Below are 26,233 nucleotides of genomic sequence, written 5' to 3' on the forward strand. Positions count from 1 at the left end.
TCTGGAGTCTAGCCTGTTTATCCCAATAGGTTTCACTGGAAAATGTTAGCCACTTATGAGTTAGGCATAGCTTGATTCCGATAAAAAAAATACAAACAGAAACAGATGTCCAGGTACACAGTAAGAAAAGCACGGTGGCTTAGAGGAAAGAGTGTGATTTTGAGGTCTAAAAGACCTGGGTTTCAAACTTGCTTTGCATATTCATTAGTTGTGGGGTAAATTATTTAAATTGTCCTTCAGTCTTCTCCTAAGGGATATGGCTTGAGGGTGGTTTTGAGGGACATAAATTATGTTGCTGTTTTTTAGGTGAAGTGTCACAAAATTGGTCTTTACACCATAAAAGCAAGTGTTGGGATTATACACTGGGTGTTTCTCACATTTTAACATAAGTTTGACAGCTGTATAAAAATACAACGCAAATAGGTGGGAGTGAAATCAGGATGAATACACAGGAAGAAAGGGTGGTTTCTTGGAACTCTCCTGAACAACCTACAACTGAAGACTTGATACCACACTTTTTTTAAAAAATGTTTATTTATTTTTGAGAGTGGGGGGGGCCGTCGGGGCGGGGCAGAGAGAGAGAGAGACAGAGAGACAGAGAGTCCGAAGCAGGCTCCGAGCCGTCGGTGCAGAGCCTGACATGGGGTTCGAACCCATGAGCCATGAGATCATGATCTGAGCCAAAGTCAGATGCTCAACCAACTGAGCCACCCAGGCACCACAATACCTCACCTTTTATTGAAGATACTCTATTCTCTTCTAGGGAGCTTATGTTTGTTCTTTTGTGGAAGCCATAGGAGGTTCTCAGGACATTTTGAAGCCCCATTCCAAACAACAACATGTAGATTTCTCTTCCATTGCTTCCTTGTTCTTTCCTTCCCCAAAAGTAATTCTTTCAAAGATTTAACTGTAGACATTCCAAAGTATAGAAAGAGTGCTTCGATTATTAAATAATTAAATAATATAGACTCAGTACCTAGTGAGTGCTAAATATGATAGAGGGGAAAGCAAACTAAAAAACACAACCACAAAGAAGACTTAACAATGAACAAGATTTGAAAAAATGAAGTAAAGCTTTAGGGAAAAGGTCTTATGCCATCCACAGAATAATACAAATGTGGAAATAAACATACTGGGGACTAAGAATTCCCCAATCAATCTGGGTCTCCTCAGCAGGTACCTGGCATAGCGTGTCCCTGGGTAGCACAGTTTAGTCTAAATTGTTGAGGGCAGTGTAGTAGAGCTCTTTCTGCGACAGAGCAACTAGGACAGACAGAGCAACTAGTATGCCCGTGAGTCTTCGTAATGAAAATCAGCATCCCTGACCTGTGTTGACCACATTTGTAGCATTTTTGCCCCTTCATTGGGTGACCTACCACACGTAAGCCTTCTTTCTGCCTCTAATTTCTGAGGCCCAGTAGCCATGCGAAAAAGTATGAAAAGGTTACTCATTATAAACTGAAAAAAGGATAAACTCATAATTTTTCAAACATGTGAAAAACATGTTCCCCAGGTAAGACCTTGCACTCCAAATGTCAGGCCAGAGTGAATTCTTAAAGCTGAGTTATAAAGCTCTGAAAATGGAGTTTATAATGAAAATGTTGACAGGCTCTTGGAGTCACTGTAGTATAGAAAATTTAATATGTCACCTTGTTTTACAAGATTTTACTGGCAGAGAAGAAAATTAAAACATTTAGCATCTTTCACTTCACCAAATTGCTTTCCTCCTCCAAAGTGTGGTGCCATTTGTGGCACTATTTCATTCATAAACATCCTTTTTATTGTCACAGGCCTAGCATGGGCGTGTTCAGCTCTGTATTCAATGTTTCCTTTCCAAAGCACTGAAATGCTTATTGGGGCAGCATTACCTTGTAATTGCATTCACATTTTCTGAGGGTATGCTAAGTTGTAAGAGTTCTGGTGGAGAAAGGATGGAATTATTTACATAGATGCATAGGCAACATGAATAATGCTGATCACTGAAATATTTTCCAAGAGCCTTTCAAAAGGCCTTTTTAAAAAAAGAAACATTTGTACTGAAGATACTTACGTAAATCCAAGGGGAAAAAAGAAAGGATAGCTTAGTGTTGGAGGAAACAAATTTAAACTCTCTGGCAAAATAGGATGACCACCTGCATTTCTGAACACAAGTAGACAACGAACATCAAAATGAGGGATGGCGCACCCAGCTGGCTAGGTCAGGACAGTGTGCAGCTTTTGATCTCAGGGTGAGGTGGAGCCCTACACTGGGTGTAAAGATTACTTAAATAAGTAAATAAACTTCAAAAAATGAGGGATCATTTTCTAAGTCAGTGATAATCAAGATTCATATGAAAACACAGCTGTTAATCCAAGTCAGATCGTCCATGTAAATCTCCTCTAACCATGCAATATTTTGATATCCTTGATGACCATTTACTTTCATTATATGTCAAATACCAACTGGGGTAACAGGCCAATTTCCAGTTCACATGCTTTCCCAGAAGGAGAAGGAAGAGTCACCACATTTGCTAGACTACAGAAAGCTCTTCAAAGCCATGGCAAGCTTTACTTCAGACCACTGATACATGAGAATTAATGGGTGTTGCATTTCAATATCATGAAAGAATGAAGTCAAAACCTGAATACTGCCCAAGTACTTTCTAGTGCAGTCATTATTTTATTAACCACGATTACTCAGGAAGATGTACTGATCCCACAGCATTGGTGCTAACAGTTTTAAAGGGGCACATATAACCTTACATGTTTGCACTGGGCCTGTGTAGATAGGGAAAGACAAGCTCTGCCTGGGAAACAGGCCAGATAGTTGAGAATGCAGGACATATACATAGGTGTCCCCATAGAGGAGAAGAAGGCTTCTTCACAAGGCTTCTCTATTCCCATCTGTTGCAGCCTACTTAGGGAATTTTCAGTAATATCCCAGTTTTGTCATTCATAAAGCTTCATTTATCGAGTCCTTATGAAGTCCCAGGCCCACTACTGAGCATCACTTGGTCATCGTCACAGCAACCTTATTATGCTAGCCCCATTTTGTAGATACAGAACTAACCCCAGAATATTTCCATAGGTGGCCAAGTTTACAGAACTAGTGAAGCAGTAGAGAAAGGATCCAAAGTCTTGGCTGGCTGTCTCCAAAGCCCAATGCTCCTAACCACCAGGCTATGCCATAAAACTAACCAGGTTCTAAAGAGTCTGTTCACCCAGGGAAGTTAAGATATAATACGATCTGCATCTTCACAAAGTCACTGACCAGTAAAGGAATTGGGGTATATATGTATATTGTAAATATATGGTATGGCATGTTCCATTCTATGACAAGAAGCAACCCAGGTCACTGTGAGCTCACAGAAGATGGGCCTCTCCTAGTCTAAGGGGCTAGTTAGAGATTCCTAAAGATAGGCTGCATGAACTGAGTCTTGTAAAAAAGAAAAGAGGGGCACCTGGGTGGCGCAGTCGGTTAGGCGTCCGACTTCAGCCAGGTCACGATGTCGCGGTCCGTGAGTTCGAGCCCCGCGTCAGGCTCTGGGCTGATGGCTCAGAGCCTGGAGCCTGTTTCCGATTCTGTGTCTCCCTCTCTCTCTGCCCCTCCCCCGTTCATGCTCTGTCTCTCTCTGTCCCAAAAATAAATAAACGTTGAAAAAAACAAAACAAAACAAAACAAAACAAAACAAGAGTTAGCACAGTGGATGAGAAAGACATACAGAATAAAGTGTGCAAAGCCATAAGCACCAGAATATGCACATTGAAGAAGCTGCTATAAAAACTGAAGAAAAGAGTGTGGATGGGGTTTTACCTGGAACTAGAGAAGCAAGCAGGGGCCAGAATCTAAAGGGTCTTTAGGACACTAGAGAGAATTCCCATTCTTCTATGGTGTGTGGATATGACCAAATACCATTTTGACAGTACATATAAAAGCTTAGGAAATACTGTTTTCTAAGGGTGACCTCAATCCCAAGTCATGGAGTGACACCTACTAGAACACAGGAAAAACACATATCGAGAAAATCTTAGGACACAGGTGAGATGCATTCTCCCAAGTTGCTCTACATAAGTTCTCTCTGTTTCTCTTTTTTTTCTTTTTAAGTGAGGCAAACATTGGTGTCTGTTTCTTAATGGGGTCATCACCATGCATAATAGAGTAAGCAGATTTCTGTGATATTTAAAAGTTAAGAAGAAACCAGCTCTATTTGTTCAATGGCAGTAAAGCAAACAATGACCTGTGAGGTTTTAGGTATCTATTAACATGCAGGTACCCTTTGACTTAGCAATTGTATTGCTAAAAGTGGGTCTTAAGAGACTTGCAAAATATATGCACAAAAGAGTCTCCCCTGGATACATTATTAACAAAACTAAAAAATTAGAAATATACCAACATCAATATATGGATGGAAACTATAAAATATTATGAGGAATTTAAAAATGTGACTCCTCTATTAGAGTAAATACAGAAAAAATGTTAAACTGTATCTCTATACCAAAAACAAAAACAAGTTACAGAATATTTACAGGATAATCAGATAATCTCATTTATGTTAAAAACAGACAATAAAGAGATTAAGGCATACATCTGTTGTGATGAGCACTGGGTGATCCATGGAAGAGTTAAATCACTATACCGGAAACTAACATAACACTGCATGTTAACTACATTGGAATTAAAAAGAAAAAAAGACAATAAAGATAGAAAGTAGATTCATGGTTGCCAGTGCAGGAGGGGAGGAATGAAGATGTTCCAGAGTTAGAAAGTGATGATGATTGCACAGCTTTATGAATATACTAATAATGTGTGCATCATCTGCTCTCAAAGGTAAAATGTTATGGTTTGTGAACTATTCCATAATAAAAACAAACAGACCCCAGATAGACGCAATGTGCATGTGTTGTGGGGATTGTGGAGTACTTAAAGGAGACATTTACTTTATCTACAACTATATCCTCCCAACTTAGGTACGTACCTCCAGGGCTGAGACTCAACTGGAAATAACCTGAGAGAAATAGCCACAGTGTTAGCTCATGAAGTGTCCAATGCCTTATGGGGTGGACCCAAAGGATGCCCTGGAAGCAATGCTTAGATCAAAGAAATACGGATTTTTTAATGACATGTTTCAGCCTTTGGAGATGAATTCTTCTTGTAAGAGGGGCCACAAAACTCCAGTCCAATAAAATCAACGAGCACTGAAACAGAGTGTTGAAACTATATATAGACTTTATTAATCTTTAACACACTTTCTTAAATAGACTCCTAGTTGCTGAAATGTTCCAAGTGAAATTTCAGCAAATGAAATCTCATGAGCAGCCCTTTTTTATTTTTAATTTTTTAATGTTTTTTTTTTAATTTATTTTTGAGAGAGAGAGACAGAGAGAGAGAGAGAGACAGAGAGAACGAGCGGGGGAGGGGCAGAGAGAGAAGGAGACAGAATCCAATGCAGGCTCCAGGCTCTGAGCTGTCAGCACAAAGCCTGAGGGGGCAAGAACCCATAAGCCTTGAGATCCTGACTTAAGTTGAAGTCAGAGACTTAACAGACTGAGACACCCAGGTGCCCCATGAACAGCCCTTTTTTTAAAGGTGGTAGAGGGGCGCCTGGGTGGCGCAGTCGGTTGAGCGTCCGACTTCAGCCAGGTCACGATCTCGCGGTCCGTGAGTTCGAGCCCCGCGTCAGGCTCTGGGCTGATGGCTCAGAGCCTGGAGCCTGTTTCCGATTCTGTGTCTCCCTCTCTCTCTGCCCCTCCCCCGTTCGTGCTCTGTCTCTCTCTGTCCCAAAAATAAATAAAAAACGTTGAAAAAAAAATTTAAAAAAGGTGGTAGAGTTTCAGGGTTACAATGAAAATGACTTTTATTTTTTTGGTAAAATACTATTTTTAACAATGTGCATAATGGAACAACAAAAGTAGAGGGGTTATAAATCAAACAGTAGGTTTTATGACTATGGTGTTCATCAATAGATTCAAAACACAGAGGCTTAGATAGGAAGAGTCATCTAAATGGAAAGATGTGAGAGTGTGATGTGGAGAACAAAGGTAAAAGTAATATAGAAAAAAAGTTAAATTTCCTTCACAGACCATTGACAAGTACTGAGACAGGCAGAGGACCTTCCTCAAGTAGCTTAGTTGCCTCAATGTAAATACTTTGCTAGAGGCAAAAGGCAACCTTAGCTTGACATTAGCCAGACCTCCAAGATCCTGTAAAAATCCCTTTGGAAACTTCATCTTTACCCACCCCCACCCCCTCCTCCCAGCAAGATATATGTTAGCAATCATCCTCCAAATGTATGGCCCACTGATATACATCTAAAGGGTCTCATGACTAAGGTTTTACTGGACAGTAGTAAATGACCTTATCCTAATAATATGTAGCAAGGTTCTCAAGGTCCTAGAAACCCTGCTTACAAATCCCTTAGAAACTTAAGCTATCCCTAAGCCCCTACCAACTTAAAAGTATATAATGAGCTACTCCTCACAACCCCAGTGCAGTTCCTTCTGCCTAGAGGTACGATCCCAGGGATTTAAATAAAACCACCTTTTCTGCATCAAAGATGTTTCTTCAAGAATTCTTTCTTGACCATTTGCTCCTGAACCCCAACACTTCACATTAAGTGTATACATATGTTGTCTCTATGGTCTCTATTTATGTCTAAATATCTCTGGATGGAGGTGCCTGGGTGGCTCAGCTGGTTAAGCTTCCCACTCCAGCTCAGGTCATGATTCCGCGGTTCATGGGTTCAAGCCCCACATCAGTCTCTCTGATGACAGCTCAAAGCCTGGAGCCTGCTTCAGATTCTGTCTCTGTCTCTCTCTGCCCCTCCCCCACTCCCCACTCACACTCTGTCCCTGTCCTTCAAAAATAAATAAACATTAAAAAAAATTATAAATAAATAAATAAATAAATAAATAAATAAATCTGGATGGCCTAGGTTAGAATATAGATAGAATATAGAATCTATATAGAGAGAATATATAGATAGAATATAGAATCTATATATAGAATATAGATTAAACCTAACTGTTTAAAAATCATAATGGAGCGGTGCCTGTGTGGCTCAGCCGATTGAGCGTCCAACTTCGGCTCAGGTCATGGTCTCAGGGTTTGCAAGTTTGAGCCTACATCGAGCTCTGTGCTGACAGCTCAGAGCCTGGAGCCTGCTTTGGATTCTGTGTTTCCCTTTCTCTTTGCCCCTCCCCTGTGCATGCTCTGTCTCTTTCTCTCTCAAAAATAAACATTAAAAAAAAAAAAGTAAAGAGCATAATGGAAAACATGTAGACAATACAATACAGATTCTCTCTCTCACACTCATATCCCTCACCAGCACTGATATTTATCAAACTATTTACAGCAATTTTTGACCTCTGCTCACTAGAATCTGAATGAGTCATACTCCCCGGGGGTTCCACTGCCATGAAGAAATTAAAGTCCTTATTTTGGGTTCTTGAACCCTATTTCAAAGTGTAGAGGAGGTTTTCCAATGGTACCAACAGTTCTCTGGAAAACAGCTGGGTGTCTTGCAATTCAACTCAGTTCTGACGTCTATCTACCAGGAGACAGATCTGATTCACAGGTTAAGGGTTCATTCCTACTGCTCCCCCACTCTCCACTTCAGTTATTACCTGTGCTTCTGACCTACAGGCTATAGTCTACAGGTTCCAACCACCTCCTCCTCAGGTTAGATCAATTTACGAGACAGCTCACAGAACTCAGAGAAATATTTTACTTACTAGATCACGGGCTTATCATTAACGGATATAACTCAGGGACAGGCAGAAAGAAGAGCCATGAGCACAAGGTGCGGGAAAATGGCTGGGAGCTTCCGTGCCCTTCCCAGGTGCCATTTTCGCAGCAACTCTGCATGTTCACCAAATGGGAAATTCTGAGAACCTTCTCCTTTGGATTTTTATGGAGGATTCAATATATAGGCATGATTGATTAAATCACTGACCATTAGCTACTTTTTTGACCTCCAGCCCCTCTTCTCTCCTAGAAGGTTTAGGGGGTGGGACTGAAAGTTCCAAGCTTCTAATCACAGGGTTCTTTCTCCTGCTAACCAGGTGCTAACCAGGTCCCATCCTTGAGTGGGGTCCTATTGTCAACCTCATTAACATAGCAAAAGACATTAATAGCTCTCAGGAGTAAGGACATGCCCAGGGTTTTAGGAGCTTAGAGCCAGATACTGGATGAAGGCCACATATATAGATTTCTCATTATCAATCATGATATCACAGCCCCCACAGCTCTATATGGTCCAGTTAAAGCAGGTACATCCATACCTGAGTGGAATTTAGAGACAAGCTCTCGTTAAGAACTTGTAATGAATTGTGTGGACAAAAAGGCAGCTTCTCAAATGTTTTCAGAGGGTTTCCAACTTGCCTTCCCGTGGAAAACACTGAAATCTGGGGATAAGGCAATAGCTTTTGTCTTTTAATAGAAAGCCTCTAAAGAAAGAACTTACCACTGTAGCACTGGGAGCGGCAGTTTTAAATATATTAATCCTATATTATATTACTTATTGTGTGTGTGTGTGTGTGTGTGTGTGTGCGTGCGTGTGTGTGTGTGTGTGTGTATTTGCAGTGTACTGTGAAATGTGAAGACAGATTTGGGACTTACCCTGTTATTTATTTGCTATCAAAAATATCTGTCCTTGTTTTATTGTTGTTGTTTTAATTTTTTTAACGTTTATTTATTTTTGAGACAGAGAGATACAGAGCATGAATGGGGCAGGGTCACGGAGAGAGGGAGACACAGAATCTGAAACAGGCTCCAGGATCTGAGCTGTCAGCACAGAGCCTGATGCGGGGCTCGAACTCAGGGACCTCGAGACCCTGACCTGAATGAAGTTGGACGCTTAACAGACTGAGCCACCCAGGTGCCCCATTGTTGTTTTATGCTAAACTCAGGATTCAAGGTCCAAAACAAGTTATTTGCTGCATCAAGAATGTGTGGTTCCTTCACGTATTCCAGTGGCTTCCTACTACCTAGGAATCAACTTTTCTGATTTATTCTATTTCTTACAGCTACCAGATAAATAGGCTTTTCAACAATTATGGGAGAAATCACCAATGTGTTAGAATGTGTATTACAGAATATATAGAGATTATAAGTGTAAAATTAGACTATTAAAAAACAATAATTTCACAAGGGAGATAAGTAAGTGCTTTCACTAACGGTACTTTACATCCTAACAGGAAAAGTTTAAAATGATTTAGTGACCACATACACTGAGATTTTCCATGATTTCTTTTAGCTATCATAGTTTCCAGAACATCCCCTAAGTTTAAATGTTTCCTTACCTTGTAGAAAAACTTTGTATCTAATAGAAACATCTCAATTCAAAGGTCTTTATATAAATTACATTTAAATAATAAATTTTACCATGGACATAAAAAAATATAATAGGAACAAAAGCCAGTACCAGCGATAGGTTTATAAAAGTAAAAATGCTTTATTAAATTTATTACCGGTTATAATTTCATCAGAAATTTACAAGGATGCCACCTGAGCTATCTACTTACTCTGATTTAAGTCTTTGTTAGCCTGACATTTGTCAAAAAAAAAAAAATCAATCTTTTGTATTCCAAATGGGTCTTTTAGAATGCAAGAGTGTTTTCCCTTACTATCACTGAGTTATTTTAAATATCACTCCTTCATTTTTATTATAGTACCAGCAAATATCACACTGTAGGTAGCTTAAGGTCTGATTTTTTTTAAAGTGCTCTTAAGATAATGATTTTTAAAATGAATAATTAGCTCTTTCCATTGTCATATGAATTAGAATTCATAAGAAAGGAAATGAAAGGACGATTTTTAAAATTTATTTTGTTGATGTTTCTATTATAAAAAGCCCTGTCAAGTTCTCTGTTGTAATTTTTATAATGTAGAAGATGTCTTTCCACTGTGCATGTTTTTCAGGAATGTATTTCTATTTTAATTTTATTGCAGAGTTAATTGACTTAGTAAGGAGGTAACTAAAAACCTATTCTTTAACATGCAATTATTTGAGTTGAGGGTGTGGGAGTGTGCGGGTAAGGAGGCATTGGGGCAACATTGGTGATTATCCCAGTTTTATTTAGCAATAAAATTAAAAGAAAATTATAAGATTAGCACACATACAACGATTACTTACAACACCACATTTCTTCCTTAGATATATATTTTTTCTCTCTCTCCTGTTTTAACCACAAAACAATAAAAACATTTAGCTATATATATATATATATATATATATATAAAATAGAGACCATTAAGACCATAAAGAATTATGGAGTCTGAACAGTTTACTTTCCTACTTATTGTTTTAAAATAAACACTATTCCTATTGGTTAAAAAAAAAAAAAACAAATAAACAAAACAAAACAAAAAACTCTCTGCTCTGTTACTGAACCTTCCCAAAATAGAATTTTGAGAGTATTCAAGGGCCTTGGGATACATTTCCCAAACTGCCTGACCAGATGAACTTGACCTTCCAGGCAAGATTCTTATATTTGTTCCTGCAGAGAAAAGGAATATGAGCATTTTTCTTGCTGGTTCCTTTATATAACATTTGAGTGACCTGAGGCCATATAGTTTATTCTCCCTTCTCTTAAGACAAGCTCCTTTTTCTGTTGCCTTTTAAGTAAAAACGTAAAGGTCAGATTATCATTTCACAAAATGCTCCATTCTGCTGAGACCATTCTAGCTTCTCTCACCATAATATGTGTTCACTAATTATTTCATAACTCATTTAAATGGGAGGCATTCTGGAAGGGAATTCACTGCAACAACTCCTCAAGTAACTAATTATTTTTTTTTTTAAACACAGGGGAATTTTAATTATAATGCCTGTGTTATTTAAAAGCAGTGTGTGACAATTTGCATCTTGAAACATCTATTGTAATAGGGAAGAAAAAAAAAATATATGCTCCTGAATGAAATAACAATTCAAGTACAGGCAATTTAGTTGCCCTTTTATTTCCTTGATTTTCAAGAAACGGGAAAAAAAAAAAAAAAAGCAAACTGAGCCTGAATTATAAAACCGCTTACAAAGATGAAAAGATAACAAAAATCTTGCCCCTAGAAAGAATATATACAAGCTTATTTTTAAAGTTACCTGTTCTATCTCAGGAGAGATTTATCATGTGTCATAATTTAATGTATAGCTATGGTAGAAAAATCTCTCATTTTAGAAGAAAACATCCAAATCACAGTGTTTTCCCACAGGGAGTTGATATTTTTAAGAGATTAAATGGATAAATAAAACCTATTATTATTATGTTATTATTATTACGACAATGACTACTACTTTCCCTCAGTTTATATTTTGGAGAGTTTTATTGGTTAACAATAAATGACTAGGTGGGTAACTAGTCACAGCTTCCTTACATCTAGTCCTTAGATTGAGAAGCAAAGTGATAAGGGACTAGGTATGCACTAGAGAATCTGGGTTCCAGACTCTGACTGTAGAAAGTCACTACCTTTTTTTTTTTTTTAAACCCATTTTGTTTTGTATCAGTTTGCGTATCTGTTATCTCAGAGCCTTTTTGAGCTTTATGAGGTAATGGGCATTATGCCTATGAATACATGTGCAAAGAGCAAAGTATTATAAAAAATAGGTCAGTGGTTTTAATAGTCAAGATGTAAGTACTTAAAAATTAACAAAGGAAGAATCTACCTGGATGCAAATGCTCTATAATGTATCTTGCTGTTAGTGTCCCTTCAGCTGAGAAGGGGCTGATCCCACTGCATCCCCAAGAGTGTTTACAAGCAGAGGTGACATGTAGGTTCCAACTGTGATCCTCCTAGCCCTGCAAGAGAAGTGGGTGGGCAAGGGGCTTCGTGTTTGGGGTGCCAAGGTGTGGTGGTGGTGTCAGGGAAAATAAACCAGACGGTACTTTCATGATTATTCAGAGAAGCTCTGCAGTGATAACGTTTTCTTACACATTGGCATAGACTTCGCCTGACAATGGCTGCACCCTGCACCCCCCTACCCCCACCCCCCCAGAGGGGAGAGGGTTATGTTAAACTCTCAGTCTAGGCCAACTAACTCCTATGAACTCAGCTTCAGTGAATCTTTTTTCAGTTGGAAGGACATGATAGAGGCTCTGTGGAATAGATTGGCCACCATCTTTTTTCTATAATGGTAACAGCAGTTGCATGATCTAGAACTCCTGGTCTGACCAGCACAAATTATATTGGCTTCATTGACAGAATACTAGATCGAGTTGTGAAAAATGAATCTTGTAGTCAAACAGATTTTGGCACAGCTTGCCAACAAACTGCATAGATTCAACTTTTTTTGAAAACTCAATTCAGGCTTGCCAATTTGTGCTTGTAGATTGCAAAAGCAGATATCTGATCCAAGATGGCAATATTTATAGCTCAGGATTTGTAGCCTATATTTCTTCCTCCCCCAAACCTCTCCAAAAAAATGTTTTATATCATCACAGGAGAAAACTCAAAGTTGTCATTTCCTAATAATAATAATTGTAATAACATAATAATATCCATCTTTACATAAGAATCTACTCTGCACTAGGACTTTACATGCTAAATGTTATTGAAAAGCCACCACAGCCTTAGGAGGTAGGTTGTTATTATGTTGATCTTACAGAAGACAATCCAGAGTCTCGGATAGCTGGCAATATCTGGAGTAGGGAAGATGTGCTTGGCCTAATGCAAGCTCATCTTGATGTTATGGGTTTCAGAAGGAATGAGGAATTGGCATGTGCCTTTTATTTTCAAAGCAGCATATGGTATTCCAGTACAGTCTACCTTCTAATTCCATAGTCCTCAATAATTTAGGAATTTATAGACAAGTAAGGTATAAATCAGATTATCCCATTCTGTCCATCAAGGAGGTAAGTTTAATCTCATCAAGAAAAAAAAAAAAGTGGAGGAGGAGAAGGAAAACAAAGATGACAATGATGGTGTAGGGTCCAAGGGCAGATTGCTCCATGATGGACCATTATGGCTCAAGAGAAACTTCTGACCCTCCCTTAACTGTATAGAAGAATCTAAATGGGAAGTCCTTCCCAGAACAAGGATTATTAGCAGAAACAAATTTTATCTGAAAAATTTTGCCATTCGTATGGGAGGCCAAACCTCTAGTTACCAAACATCTGTTCTTATTGCCCTGTGAAGTGCATTCTTTTCCTCTGAAATCCCACACCCCTACCCCCTTCTCTTTAGTTCAGAATGACATATATGACTCATTTTGTCTGTCTTTGGAATCTCCATGTCTGTGTGGATTCCCTGTATGCATTCAATTAAATTCTATTTTCTCCTAGTAATCCATCTTATGTTAATATGATTCTTCAGCCAGATGGATGGACCTGTGAAGAAGACAGGAATTCTTGCTCTCTGACAATGGAAACCTCTCTCTATATGGCATAAAGCTCCCTGTCCTCACTGGCAAAACAAAGGCTTAATCAATAATTACTAAACATGCCTGACACTGTGACAGGTATAGAGTGGTAAGCGAAGCTCTGCAGATGAAGTTGGGCTCTGCTTCTCTCTTTACAAGTCTCAATCTAAGGGCTCCTGGGTGACTAAGTCTTTTAAGCATTCGACTTCAGCTCAGGTCATGATCTCATGTTTTGTGGGTTCCAGCCTCATGTCAAGCTCTGCACTGCCAGAGCCTGGGATTCTCTCTCTCTTCCTTTCTCTCTGCCCCTCCCACATTCTCTCTCTCTCTCTCTCTCTCTCTCTCTCTCTTTCTCTCTCTCGTAAATAAACTTAAAAAAAAAAAGTCTCAATCTAGAAGTCTGAACAGGAGTATCCATGACAGAGAAGTACTGCACCATTTTAGACTAGAGCTAACTGAGTATAAACAAAATTCCTAAGTTTCACCAGGACTGGCCAAGTTACTTTCAAATAGATCAATAGCCCTTCCTGATAGAACTCACAATTACAGGATATGCCAATGGTCAGTAGCTTGTTACACAGAGATTTTTTAAAAAGTGTTTTAATGTTCATTTATTTTTGAGAGAGCAAGGGAGAGAGACGGAGCATGAGTGGGGGAGGGGCAGAGAGAGGGAGACCCAGAATCTGAAGCAAGTTCCAGGCTCTGAGCTGTCAGCACAGAGCTGGTCGTGGGGCTTGAACTCACAAATCATGAGATCATGACCTGAGCCAAAGTCAGATGCTTAACCAACTGAGCCACCCAGGCACCCAATACACTGAGACTTGTAATAAAATGTTGATGGGACGGTAGCCCTTGGTTTATCTTTCCAACTCCCCTCCCCTCTTCAGCTAAGTGTGCACTTAGGTTTAAGAGGTTGAAGAGTATGTGAGAAGTTCCTAGAAAATAGGATGAATGGTATGTGGCAAGACCATTGCATAAAATGTGCTGATTGGTTAAAGACAGATTTCATTTGCCACATTTCTTTTTACCAAAAGGTACTTTGAGAAAGCAAAAATGGAAGAGGGACAGTATTATTTTAAGTGGACTCTACACCACACCTGAGAGTGCAAACAGGTTTTTTGTTCCTTTCTTTCTTTTTCCTTTTTTTTTTTTTAACTGAAGCAAAGCTGACTGTTACCTTTTAGTGGTGACTGGTTTATTGACTGCTAATGCTTTAAAAATGAGATTAAATCAGGCCCATGGTCTTTATTACAAGGAAGATATATGCCCCTCGTGCATTCCAGTGGTTTGGCAATCTTAACCTCGACAGACATAACATTGATGTATGCTGTGTTGCCCAACAGCATGGTAAGTGTTTAAAATGCTGTGAACAGCCTTATTGCCTTGAAATGATACAATCTAATATTAGATTGTAACTCAGTGACTGAATCTGCCAGCTCAACCTTCTACAGAATACCAAAGTTGAAGCCACTTTATTTTAATATCTCATAGGGAAGGAATCATTCTTTATTTCCCCATTGAAACACAGCACGTAAAAGTGAATCTAGATCACAGGAAAGCTGAAACCACAACAAATCAGGCCATTTTCATTAACAGCACATATGCACCTGCCTTCTGGAATAGGGTGTTGAAACACCAGCCTAGCTCATTCAAATTGGCAGAACTACCTTAGCACCGTGGGCAATTGACGGGTGGGATCTGAGTGTCCAGAAATTCTTAAGCTAGAGAAAATCAAACCATACCCTCTCCACTTTGTTTGAACATTCTGGGAAAGCAGTTTTTACCTTAATCCTCAGCACTTCTTCCACTTGTTCCTTTTGATCAATCATAATTAACATAGACTTTCAATCCTCTCTACACTTCATGCTCATCAATCAAATTTCAGACACCCATCAGTCAAAGGAGCCAGAGGGTTGAGAGCCTTGGTTTGCATGATCGGAATGCCACCTCACGTGTTTCCTGAGTTAAGGGGACTTTCTGAAACCATGCTTCAGTCTGTCAGTGTTAAAGCAGGTGGGTTCTCAGGACACAGTACTTTCGAATGCTAAAACCAGGTCAGTCCTGGTTAAAGCAGCATGGTTGACCACTTTATCTCTAGGTGAGGCCAGGGCTCACCAGGACATCTTTGCTCAGGCACAATCTGGTTTGTGATACTCTTTTGTGGCATGACATTGGATTTAAACAGATTGCATATCAATAAAATCTAACTTTTATATCATCACCTGACCAGAACATCTCTTGGAGATTCTAACTTCCTCACTGCCTCAGTAGAAGTCCTCCCCAACTGTCCTAGCAAATGTTATTGCTGAAAATGAATCTTCATTCTCATCAGTATTCTGGATTTAGACTGAATGGGACCTGGGAAAAGAAGCCCATAGCAAATGGCTAAATGATGGCCTACTAGCTTAATTTTATACTGAGACCTAAAGATGAAGTTTGAAAGAAGCCCTTCCAACCTGTTTACCCATTTGAAAGCCTAAACTTATTTCATGTTGGATCCATGTGCCTTGTACTGTACCTCGTGTCAAAATTAAAAGAAAAAAAAAAATCAAAGCCTAATTTGTAGCCAAGTCATCATAGAAACAAGTAAAATTTGTATTCTTCCCCTGCATGTCCAACATTTCAGAGGCCAGAAATTAATAATGATTATTAGCTGCCCTCTAACTAAATTAAGTGGATCAGAGAGAACAATGTCCATGGATTCCAGAACATCTAACACTATGTTTTTCAGGGTCTCTACCACCTGAAAATATTCAGATGGAAAGGAAAAACTATTCATCTTATTACTTAATTATTGAGTCAACATATTGCCAAGCATATTTAGAAGCACGACTGCAATTGCAAACTTTTATTTCTCATTTGAAAGCTATATGTTGCGATCAAGCCATTATAATCAAAATAAAATTCATGACTCTGAAGGCAAAAGAAAAAAAATAGCTCTGCAAAATTTCAGCATTAGTGATTCTGTAAAATGGAATTAATCAGGAAATCGTTTTTCTAGTATTTTTTCTACCAATGAAGAGTCCTCCCCCAGACGCAAGCAGATCAATTTGAGGCAGTCTTTGTAAAAATCTCACAATGCTATGTTAGTCCTTGAGATCCTACTACTGTTTTCCAAGCAATTAAGGAGAAAAGCCAGTGAAAACTATGAGGGGGTACACATACAGCTTTTTTTCCGTTGCTCCTTTGTCTTAAAAATGGATACTGTTTCTGTGGAGATGATTTTCTTATTCTCAAAAAAGGAATAAGAAGGATGGAGAAGGAAAAGGAGAAAAAGGAAGACTCGATCCACTTACCCGCTACTGCAACTTTCGCCGTCCGGCTAATAATTGACCCAGAATCTCCCAAAGATGCCTCGCATTGGTAAAGTCCCTCATCTGGCTTATGGTGCCTGGAGTGGAGTATGTTTTGTATCAACAGAGAGCCGTTTGAAAGTTGCTGCTTCCTTTCGTCCATTCCCAAGGCCAGGTGGACGCCATCTTTCTTCCACTTGATAACCGGGATGCCTCGGTCAGACTCAGCAGAGCAGTTCAGGAGGACATTTCCTCCCCGCATCGTGACAGCATCGGAAGGCTCTGACAGGAAGCGCAGGGATGTGAAAGCCTTAATCTGGAAACCTGCGCCAAGGAAACACAGGGAAATAAATATGTTCACTGATTCAAAGAAATCACAGGCTCCAATCCCCTGCTTTTTCTTTATAAAACTTTTCCAAAAATGCTGGGGTCTTTGGAAAGCATCCAAGAATAAATGATATTGTGTTAAAGAAGCAAAAAAAAAAAAAAAAAAAAGTGTCCAATTGGGCTAACCAAATTAAGGAAACAATTGACCCAAAAAGTAATAATTGAGAAATTAAAAAATCATACAAATCTAGGCATGGTCATCATCACTTATAGTATAAGTCAATCTTTAAAAATTGAGAGAGAAAAAACTAATATTTTCCAAATAAAACTAGATATATTTTAAAACTTTTATTTGTGTGTGTGTGTGTGTGTGTGTGTGTGTGAGAGAGAGAGAGAGAGCGAGCATGAGCAGGGGAGGGGTAGAGAGAGATAGAAAGAGGGAACCCCAGAAAGGCTCTGCACTCTCTGCGTAGAGCCTGATGTGGGGCTTGCTGGAACTCATGAACCACGAGATCATGACCTGAGTTGAAGTCAGATGTTTAATAGACTGAGCCACCCAGGGACTACAATAAAACTACATATTTTATTTTGAAAACAGTTACTTTTTAAAAAGTTTTTTTTTTTAATTACAGACAGACACACACATAGAGGGTGAATGGGGGAGGGGCAGAAAGAGAGGGAGATACAGAATCCAAAGCAGACTCCAGGCTCTGCACTGTCAGCACAGAACCTGATGTAGGCTTGAACCCCAAACCACGAGATCATGACCTGAGCTGAAGTCAGACGCTTAACCATCTGAGCCACCCAGATGCCCCTAAAACTAGATATTTTAAAGTAACAGTAATTAGTAGTGGGGCAGTAGTCATAGTGCCCCTAAGATTTGGGAGACTTATTCTATCTCGGCATTTTGATTATAGTATCCACTAAATTAAAAAAAAAATCTACTCAGACATGTTTCATCATCAACAACAACAACAAAAATCAACTCTGAACAGTGTGGGGGAGTTATTTAGAACAAAGCTCAGGTGAATTTTAAAATAGGTAAGAAATCCCACTTGCAGAAGCAAGTCAATAATGCTACTACCTAAAATCACAAATCCCTGAAGTGTCTTCATTTCCATCCAAATGTTGCTCCTGAGCCAGGAAATCTAAGTGAATATTATATTTGGTCTCTCTTTTTTCTATAAACATAAATGAACATAAGAAATCAACAGGAGGAAGAGAAAGTCATTTAAGGATCCTGAGGGGGTGAAACCGGTATAATTAGTTAAAGTATATTATATTCAGAGCTACCAGCACAGCATTTATCAGAGTGCTTGACTGTTGAGTCACAGACTATACCAAGGTCTTTAGGAGGTCAACGGGTGCACCTTTTCTCAAACAGGTGTGCACCTAAAGCATTCGAGTCAAATTACTTTTAATTTCATTTTTAACCATCTCTGGGGGTAGGGATTCTATAATGCCTCTTGGTATCTTGTTTTTAACATTTAATCATTCTTCAAGTATAACTGAATTTTCTAGCTTCTATTTAATCTCATATTTTTTTCTTGAATTGCTTTGTGTGAACAAAGGGAGGAGACGGACATTTCTTTGTAAGAACGCTTTATTCTTTTGAAGCAGCATTTAATTTCTTTACAAATACCCCCTAAATTATGTTTTAGCCTTCATGTGTTTTAGGATAACGACCCCAATTTCATTAGCTTCCTTAATTTTCCATAGTGGAAACTTTTGTTTGTTTGTTTTTTGTTTTTACTTTGTGTAAACTTTCTAGCTTTCTATCATTTAAAAGTCAGGCATCTAAATTGCTTATCATCAATATTCTCATAAAGGATTGATCCAGACTAGCTCCAATGGATAGAATTTTTCTCAACTTTGTATATACCCTGCTTTCCAGTAAAGATAAAAGCTGGATAGCTTCTCACTGTTTCTCTGTAATGTTACTTGTCATACCCAATTTTTCTGAGCCTTCTATTTGCAGTCTGTTACTTTTGCAACTCTGTTGAACTTTGCCCAATGAACTGTATCATTCATTGTCATACACTCATTTCATCCAATGAGACCACTCACCCAAAGAAAGCAGCCAGAACTTTGCTCAAATTAATATATATTATAAAATAGCAGTGAGAATTTAAGTCTACCATAAGTGATACTGGTAAAAATCTCAAGAGATGCAGCTGGGCCCTCTCACTGCCCAGTAAGCTCCCTCCTACCCCTGGATCATTTTAGTGTGCCAACTTAATTTTATTACTTCTCATTCTTACATTGAATCGGGAGTCTGGATATTTAGCTCTTGGTCCTGGCTTTATGACTTAAAGATCAATGACTCAAATAAGTTTTTCAAGTCCTCAGAACCTCAGGTCCTCCATCTGTAACGTGAGGGCACTGACCCAAACAATGTCTAAGTTCAACATTTAGTTTGGATACTTTTAGAATTAGTATGGGTTGAAGGCATCCATCAAGTGGATCCTGCTCTAAGCTTGCTGAGATATAGACTGATTTTGCTATAAGTGTCTCCCCCATGTGTACATGATATCCTCCTTTACAAGAAAATAAACACATGCCAATGAACACTTAGCTCAAGATACCAAGGATGGGAAAGCACAGAGAAGTTCCTATGTCCTTGAATGTCAAGATATGTCACTAGAGTAATACTGGCAATTTCCATACAAGTGGCATTAATAAGGTAGAGATAAATTTAGAATTCAAGACCAGGCAACTATATGAAACAGCATTTATTGCTTTTTGGTTCTTCCTGCAGCCCATATTTTAAACAACAATCTCATGTTGAACACCTTATTTATGTCACAGAACACATAATACACTGAACGCAGCTGTTTATGACAGCATGTTAATGAGCATATGTGCCCATTATCACAAATAAATAATCCACTTTATCTGAAACAAGGAGTTTATGACAGTTTTCAGTGCTGTGAGTACATAATGTAGGAAAGTTAAATAAAGATTAACTTTTATTCAATACGATTACCCTTGCATTTTGCTGGCAGTTTGAGCTTCTGTGCTCCCGATACCAATTACATTTTGAATATATGGCTGTGGAATACAGGTACCTCACTGCTTTAAGTAACTTGCATTAGTTACTTAGTGTTTCAAAAAGATGTACGCGAGCCAATAGAATCTATGGAGGATTAATAGATATGTCTCCAGTGTGCCTCATTTCAAAGTTCCAAGTCTATGTTAGGCACAAGCTGCTTGCACTCCCTTGGGAGATATTTCACAAAGGTATAAGAAATGTCCCACTAACACAGTATACTGACTTCAATTTAGGTTGTCCCCCTCCCTCTTCTCTTAGAATGCTAGTTGCCTCAGGAGGGATTTTACCTACCAGTACATCATATTTTAATACGAAATAATTTTTATCAACTACACTGATTTATGTTTGTACAGAGAAAGATAGATGATAAGGCTGAAGAAGACAAAGAAGTAGAAATAGCCTTTGGAGCCTGTAGTTCAAAAATTTGTGGCTAGCATTTGGGCAGGCATTTGATGGGGGATAGAACACCTGGGAAATGAGTAAAAGAAATAATGAGAAAGCAAAAGAAGAATGCTTTTCAAAAGTCAACATGAAACTACCTACTTTACAATTTTACAAAGGATTTTACACTGGGATGACTATTGTGGGGATTTCATCCAGAAGAAAGCCATTTGGAGAAGTTTTTGTTTGTTTTGTTTGGTTTTATTTTTTAGATGCCAGTGATTATTCTGTTGAACCCCTCAAGAGTAGCATTTCTCAGTCTTGCTTCATAAAAGAGGTGGTCTTTTGGCCTGCTGTAAAATTACATAAATTAATTAAATATATTTTGAAGAAATATATTTGAAAATACCTGAATCCCATCCACTAACAGAATGAATGGCTGAGTCTGATAGCAGAGTTCATGATTAGAATGAGTGAGCCTCCCGGCATCTTCTCCCTCTACATATTGGCTTGTGAAGATCTCTAGATCTTTTCTGGGTAGGATTTAGGCACAGAGCCATAGATGCATTTAACAAATTGGTCTTTTCTTATCTGTGTTTATCCAAGAAAAAGTAATAAAGTGTCATATTGTTCTTGGATGTTATTCTTAATTTTCATCTTCTTCTGAGAGACCATAATTTATAAGCAGATAATAACACTGCAAAATCTTCAATGTTTTCCCCATGTAGAGAGGAGGCCTTACTCTTGAGGGTCTGAGAGACCCTAATTTATAAGCAGATAATAACACTGCAAAATCTTTAATGTTGTCCCCATACAGATAGAGAGGAGGCCTTACTCTTGAGGGTGACCCAAAGAAGAAATATTAACATCTATTTGCTTTGGTTTTGTCATACATAAATATGTACCAGAGATAACACTTCCAGGGATATTCTAAGTTTATACTAATTGAGTATCTAGTAACTAATGTATTTTAGAAACTCACCAAAATAATCAAACAAATAGTAAAAATCTTTCCATGAGCTTAAGTCCCTTTGTGCATGACCTCCTCATATCCTTGTCAATTTCAAAGACCAGTCAGTCACAGAGGCAAACAACTTAGAAGGGGGTTTTTGAGGTATGACACTGTATCTACAATATCAAACATTGTTAAGTGTGAAAACTAATTCTTCATAGAGTCAGATATTCCTTCCAAGTTCAAAATGTAAAAGCTTCTAGTGAAGCAATAAAAGCTAAAAAAAAAAAAAGAAGAAGAAGAAGAAAGAAAATTATGAAAAGTAGCATAGAAGTAAAAAGCGGCTCCTGAAAATATTTTAAGATTAGAAAATGTCATACAAGTCCCCACAGAACTTGCTATGCATAATTTTATCTCTTTCAAAGCACAAAAACTTTCACTTTGGGATGCTTGGAGATTCAGATGATCCCCAAATTCTTGTAATCAACCCAGAAAACTCTGCCATCGTTATCTCTTCTTAGAAATATATGCTACTGCATCTGCTTCTCTTGTGTTAAGAAAAGGAGATAGAGCCCCACTGAAGAAAGCAAAATTATTCTATGAATGATGGAATACTTTTTAAGTCATCAAACACCAATTAATTACAGGTGCACTGTAACTCTGGACTTCAGTCCAAAAAAAAGTGTATAATGCTTGTGAGCCTTTGGGATGGAAAGTTGGATTTAAGAAGCAAAGCAAAGCAAAGCAAAGCAAAGCAAAGCAACGCAAAGCAACGCAAAGCAAAACAAAAAAATGCGAATGAAAAGAACCCCTAACTATATGTGAACTTTACTGGGTTTAGGATATCAGAATATAAATTCTGAAACAGTGGTTCTCAAACCATGGTTCCCAGACTAGCAACAGCCACACTGGGAACTTGTTAGAAATGCACAATCTCAGACCCCGCCCCAGACCTACCCAAGCAGCAACTTTGGGGGATAGAGTCCCACAGGATTTAATTAGCCTTCCAGGGGATTTGCACATTCACCAAATCTTGACAGTCACTTCTCCAAAACATCTGGTGGCCTGGACTAGTGCACAGAGGTCCTTGTGTTCTTTGGAGTGTCCTTGTTATAATTTTCTGTATTTTGGAAATGTGCGTAATTTGGGTCAATTATTTTTTCTAAGCAGGGATATGAAGTTATGGGGATGATTCAGGAAGGCACATAACTGAACAGATTATCAACACATATTTCATTGATATTTGCAGCATATTTCTCTTTGAAAGGTTAAAAATAGAGAAAGGGCTAAGAAAGAGGGCTATTGTTGCCAATACCTCATCCTTCTACTTTGTAACCAGCAATCTGTTTGGACCCCAAATGGCCATACTCCATCAAACAAAATTTAAATTCCAGTTGACTGAACAGTTAGAATGCTCCTTGGAATATCATTGGTTCTTCCTACAAGGAGCTGTCAAAAGATTTCTTTTGATCAACTTCAACGGCCACAATCCTCTCCTGAAAGAAGTTTTGGTAAATATAGTATTCTTTATCAGATTCTTTATCAATATTCATTGGTAATTTGAAAGACAGAGTGAGCAGGAGAGGGGAACAGAGAAAGGGAGAGAGGGAATCCTAAATAGGTTCCATGCTGTCAGCACAGAGCCCAATGTGGGGCTCAATCCCAGGACCCTGAGATCATGACCTGAGGCAAAATCAAGAGTCATTCTCTTAACCTGCTGAGTCACCCAGGCACCATGCCTTTTAAAATATTGGAATTCTAGACACTTGCTTGGCTGACCTACTCCTCACTTCAGTTTAGTATCTAGATGAGCAAAACTTAACAGCACTCACTCAGAGTCCCACAATGATCTCTGTGCTGACAGCATGGAGCCTGCTTGGGATTCTCTCTCTGCCCCTCCCCCACTCTTGTGCGTGTGCAGGTGCATGCATGCACTCTCTCTCTCATTCTCTTTCTCAAAATAAATAAAAATAGCCTGGGGAATGTCCTTTATGCTCCATCCTAATGCATGACTTAAACTTCAGACAGCCCAGAGCAAGACAGTGTATCTCACCAACAGAACAGAGCCAATGACCACAGGGGTTTCTGTGGAGTATCTGTGCTTTTTTTTCTACTTTGATAAGAGACAAAGTAAAAATAATTGTCAGAAGATGTGGTTGTATCTTGAAAAGATTGTATGCATTCCAGTCATTGTTAGAGACTAACATATTTTAAAGCTGTTCAACTTCAACACAAGTTTTTATCACTAACAAATGGAAATTAGAAATGAATTAGATTATGCAGAATTTATTCCTTAATTTAAATAATGCAAAGGAAGACTTACCAGGAAGAAATGCAGGTACATTTTACTATGGGGATTTATTAAGTATCATTAAAATGTAGGGAAACGATGGATGACAATTTAAATTAAAAATTTTTAAAGGACACTTCAAGTTCCTCCCTCATTATAATTTCCAGTTTTAGCAAGTAAAAATGTAAAGATATCAGTTATTTTGAATTTTAGATAAAAAAACAAATAATATTTTAGTATAAGTATGTCCTAAATACTTATATTAAATAAACACTACATAGGGCATAGTTATACTAAAACATTTTTGTTGCTTACCCAAAATCCACATTTAACTGGGCATCCTGTATTTTCTCTAGCAGTCATATCCCCATGAATTCACTTCCTTGGAATCATGGCAAAAGTAAGCAAATAGTATATGAATTTATATTACTCCACTCAGTTCTCACATATCTGAAGAGAAGACTGAACTCTTGGAAAGCTACCATGATTGAATCAGGAAAAGTGATTTTTAGTGGCAGGACATTTGCTGACCTAGTCCAACACCACCAAATATCCATGTAGAAAGGTTGTTGAACTCGATTTGTTCTTGATACAGTGATTCTTCTTTTCTCTTCCCTTTACAAGACAGGGAGCAAAAATCAGAAATATAAATACAGGATATGAAGTTCAAGAAGCAACTGTCCCAGCAGAAATTGCTTAGTGAGCCCACACAGAGGCTCCACATCAGACATGCTGAGCACATGGCATCTTCCACGAGGCAGAGGAAGCTTTGCTGAGATCTGAGGTTTTTATAGGGTGAGAAGAGTGTGCCCCAGGCAACTGTCTGAGTGTCCTCTGGCTAAATCCGATAGTAAAGAAAAAGGATAAGGGCCAAGATAGAGTGGGAAAGTAGCTTCAAGAGCTAAATCTCTAAACTAGAGCTTGATTTTGCAGTGTGATACTGGGCAAATTGTAATGGGATTTTTTCAGCTCAACAGGTAACACAGTCTGACATCTAGGTTATCATTCCCGAGGCCTTCTGCAAAATTAACATTTAAAAGAGAAACTTTGATGTGCTGCTTAATCTGCCCTGGGTTTGAACCTTTAACTCCCCTCATTTTGGTTAAATGTAAACTGGCTTTCTCTTCCCCTTGTGTTTTTCATCAGTCTTGCTCAAAGTAGAAGGATGGTCAGCTTTTCATGAAGGCACAACTGTCAAATAGAATAATAAGGAAGATAATTCAGAGTATTTAGAAAAAGCAGCAGTTAATGGGTACCCAGCACATAGGAATATCTCCATGTGGATAGCAGTGAAGTGTGGACAAGCTTTGGAGACACTGTCAATTTTGAGGGCACTGACTTTTAATCAAGTTACTTATATTTACTGTACACAAATAAAAAAAAATGTGGACATAAAATCAAATATAATAATTGCCTGTAATCCTGCTCACCTGGTAACAGCCACTATTAAACTTCGTGTGCATTTCCTTCCAAGACATTATTTATTTTTGATTCATAGTGATTTGCTTTATTATTCACAGGATTGCAATAATATGTGAGAAGAAAAGAGACAGAAAGAGAGAGATAGAGACAGGGAGACAGAGTTCTCTCACACACAAAAGCATGCACACACTCTGGTCTGTCCCCTATAAGGCTCTCATCATAGGGTCTCCACCCTTATGATCTCATATAAACGCAATTATCTCTCAAAGGTACACACTCTAAATACACACAGGGGGTTAGGGCTTAAATATATGAGTTTTGGGGAAACAGAAACATTCAGTCCATAACAGATATAGAGCAGGAACCTAGGGGAAGAACTCTGGATAGAGAGTGAAGAGTGAGTACTAAGGTCCTGAGGTGGGATTGTGACTGCATTTTCCCAGGAACAGTAGGGAGATCTACAAGACAGGACTGATTAGACTCAGGGAGGAGAGTTCAAGGGGATTATATTGAAAGGCCATTGGGAGGTTGAAAGGCCACTGGGAGGTTGAAAGGCCACTGGGAGGCACATAAGACCTTGTAGGCAAGCAAAAGGACTTTGCTTTAATTTTCACAAAGATGGAAACCTAGTGGAGTGTGTTTTCATTTTTATTTTATTTTTAATTTATTTATACTTTTAAATGTTTATTCCTGAGCGAGAGAGAGAGAGAGAGAGAGAGAGAGAGAGAGAGACAGACAGAGAGTAAGTGGGGGAGGGGAAGAGATAAAGGGAGACAGAGAATCTGAAGCAGGCTCTAGGCTCCGAGCTGTCGAGGCAGAGCCTGATGTAGGGCTCAAACCCATGAACTGTGAGATCATGACCTGAGACAAAGTGGGACACTTAACCAGTTAAGCCACCCATGCATCCTGTGGAGGTATTTTTTTTTAATGTTTATTTACTTATTTTGAGAGAGAGAGAGAGAGAGAGAGAGAGAGAGAGAGAGAGAGAGAGAATATGAGCAGGACAGGTACAGAAAGAGAGGGAGAGAGAAAATCCCAAGCAGGCTCCATGCCTGACATGGGGCTCCACCTCACGAACCGTGATCGTGACCTGAGCCCAAACCAAGAGTCAGATGCTTAACTGACTGAGCCACCCAGGAGGGTTTTGACCAAAAAGTGAAAAGGTCCAACTCATATTTTAAAGCAGCA

At 38.7% G+C, this 26,233-nt stretch overlaps 1 protein-coding gene and 1 non-coding gene across 5 annotated transcripts in view; both read right to left on the reverse strand.

Annotated features, from left to right (window-relative positions):
- Positions 1-26,233, reverse strand: part of DCC (DCC netrin 1 receptor) — a 1,147,297-nt gene that overhangs the window by 727,682 nt on the left and 393,382 nt on the right. For all 4 annotated transcript variants that reach the window (XM_040478797.1, XM_040478799.1, XM_040478798.1 and 1 more), the window contains exon 2: positions 16,625-16,945. In XM_040478797.1, the coding sequence (XP_040334731.1) occupies positions 16,625-16,945 (321 nt within the window). The remainder of the gene's footprint in view (positions 1-16,624; positions 16,946-26,233) is intronic.
- Positions 633-717, reverse strand: TRNAQ-UUG (transfer RNA glutamine (anticodon UUG)). Its single transcript has one exon. It is a non-coding gene; the product is annotated as a tRNA-Gln (tRNA).

Source organism: Herpailurus yagouaroundi, unplaced genomic scaffold (assembly GCF_014898765.1).
Source record: "Herpailurus yagouaroundi ecotype Mexico unplaced genomic scaffold, PumYag 142, whole genome shotgun sequence".
In the NCBI taxonomy this organism is placed as follows: domain Eukaryota; kingdom Metazoa; phylum Chordata; class Mammalia; order Carnivora; family Felidae; genus Herpailurus; species Herpailurus yagouaroundi.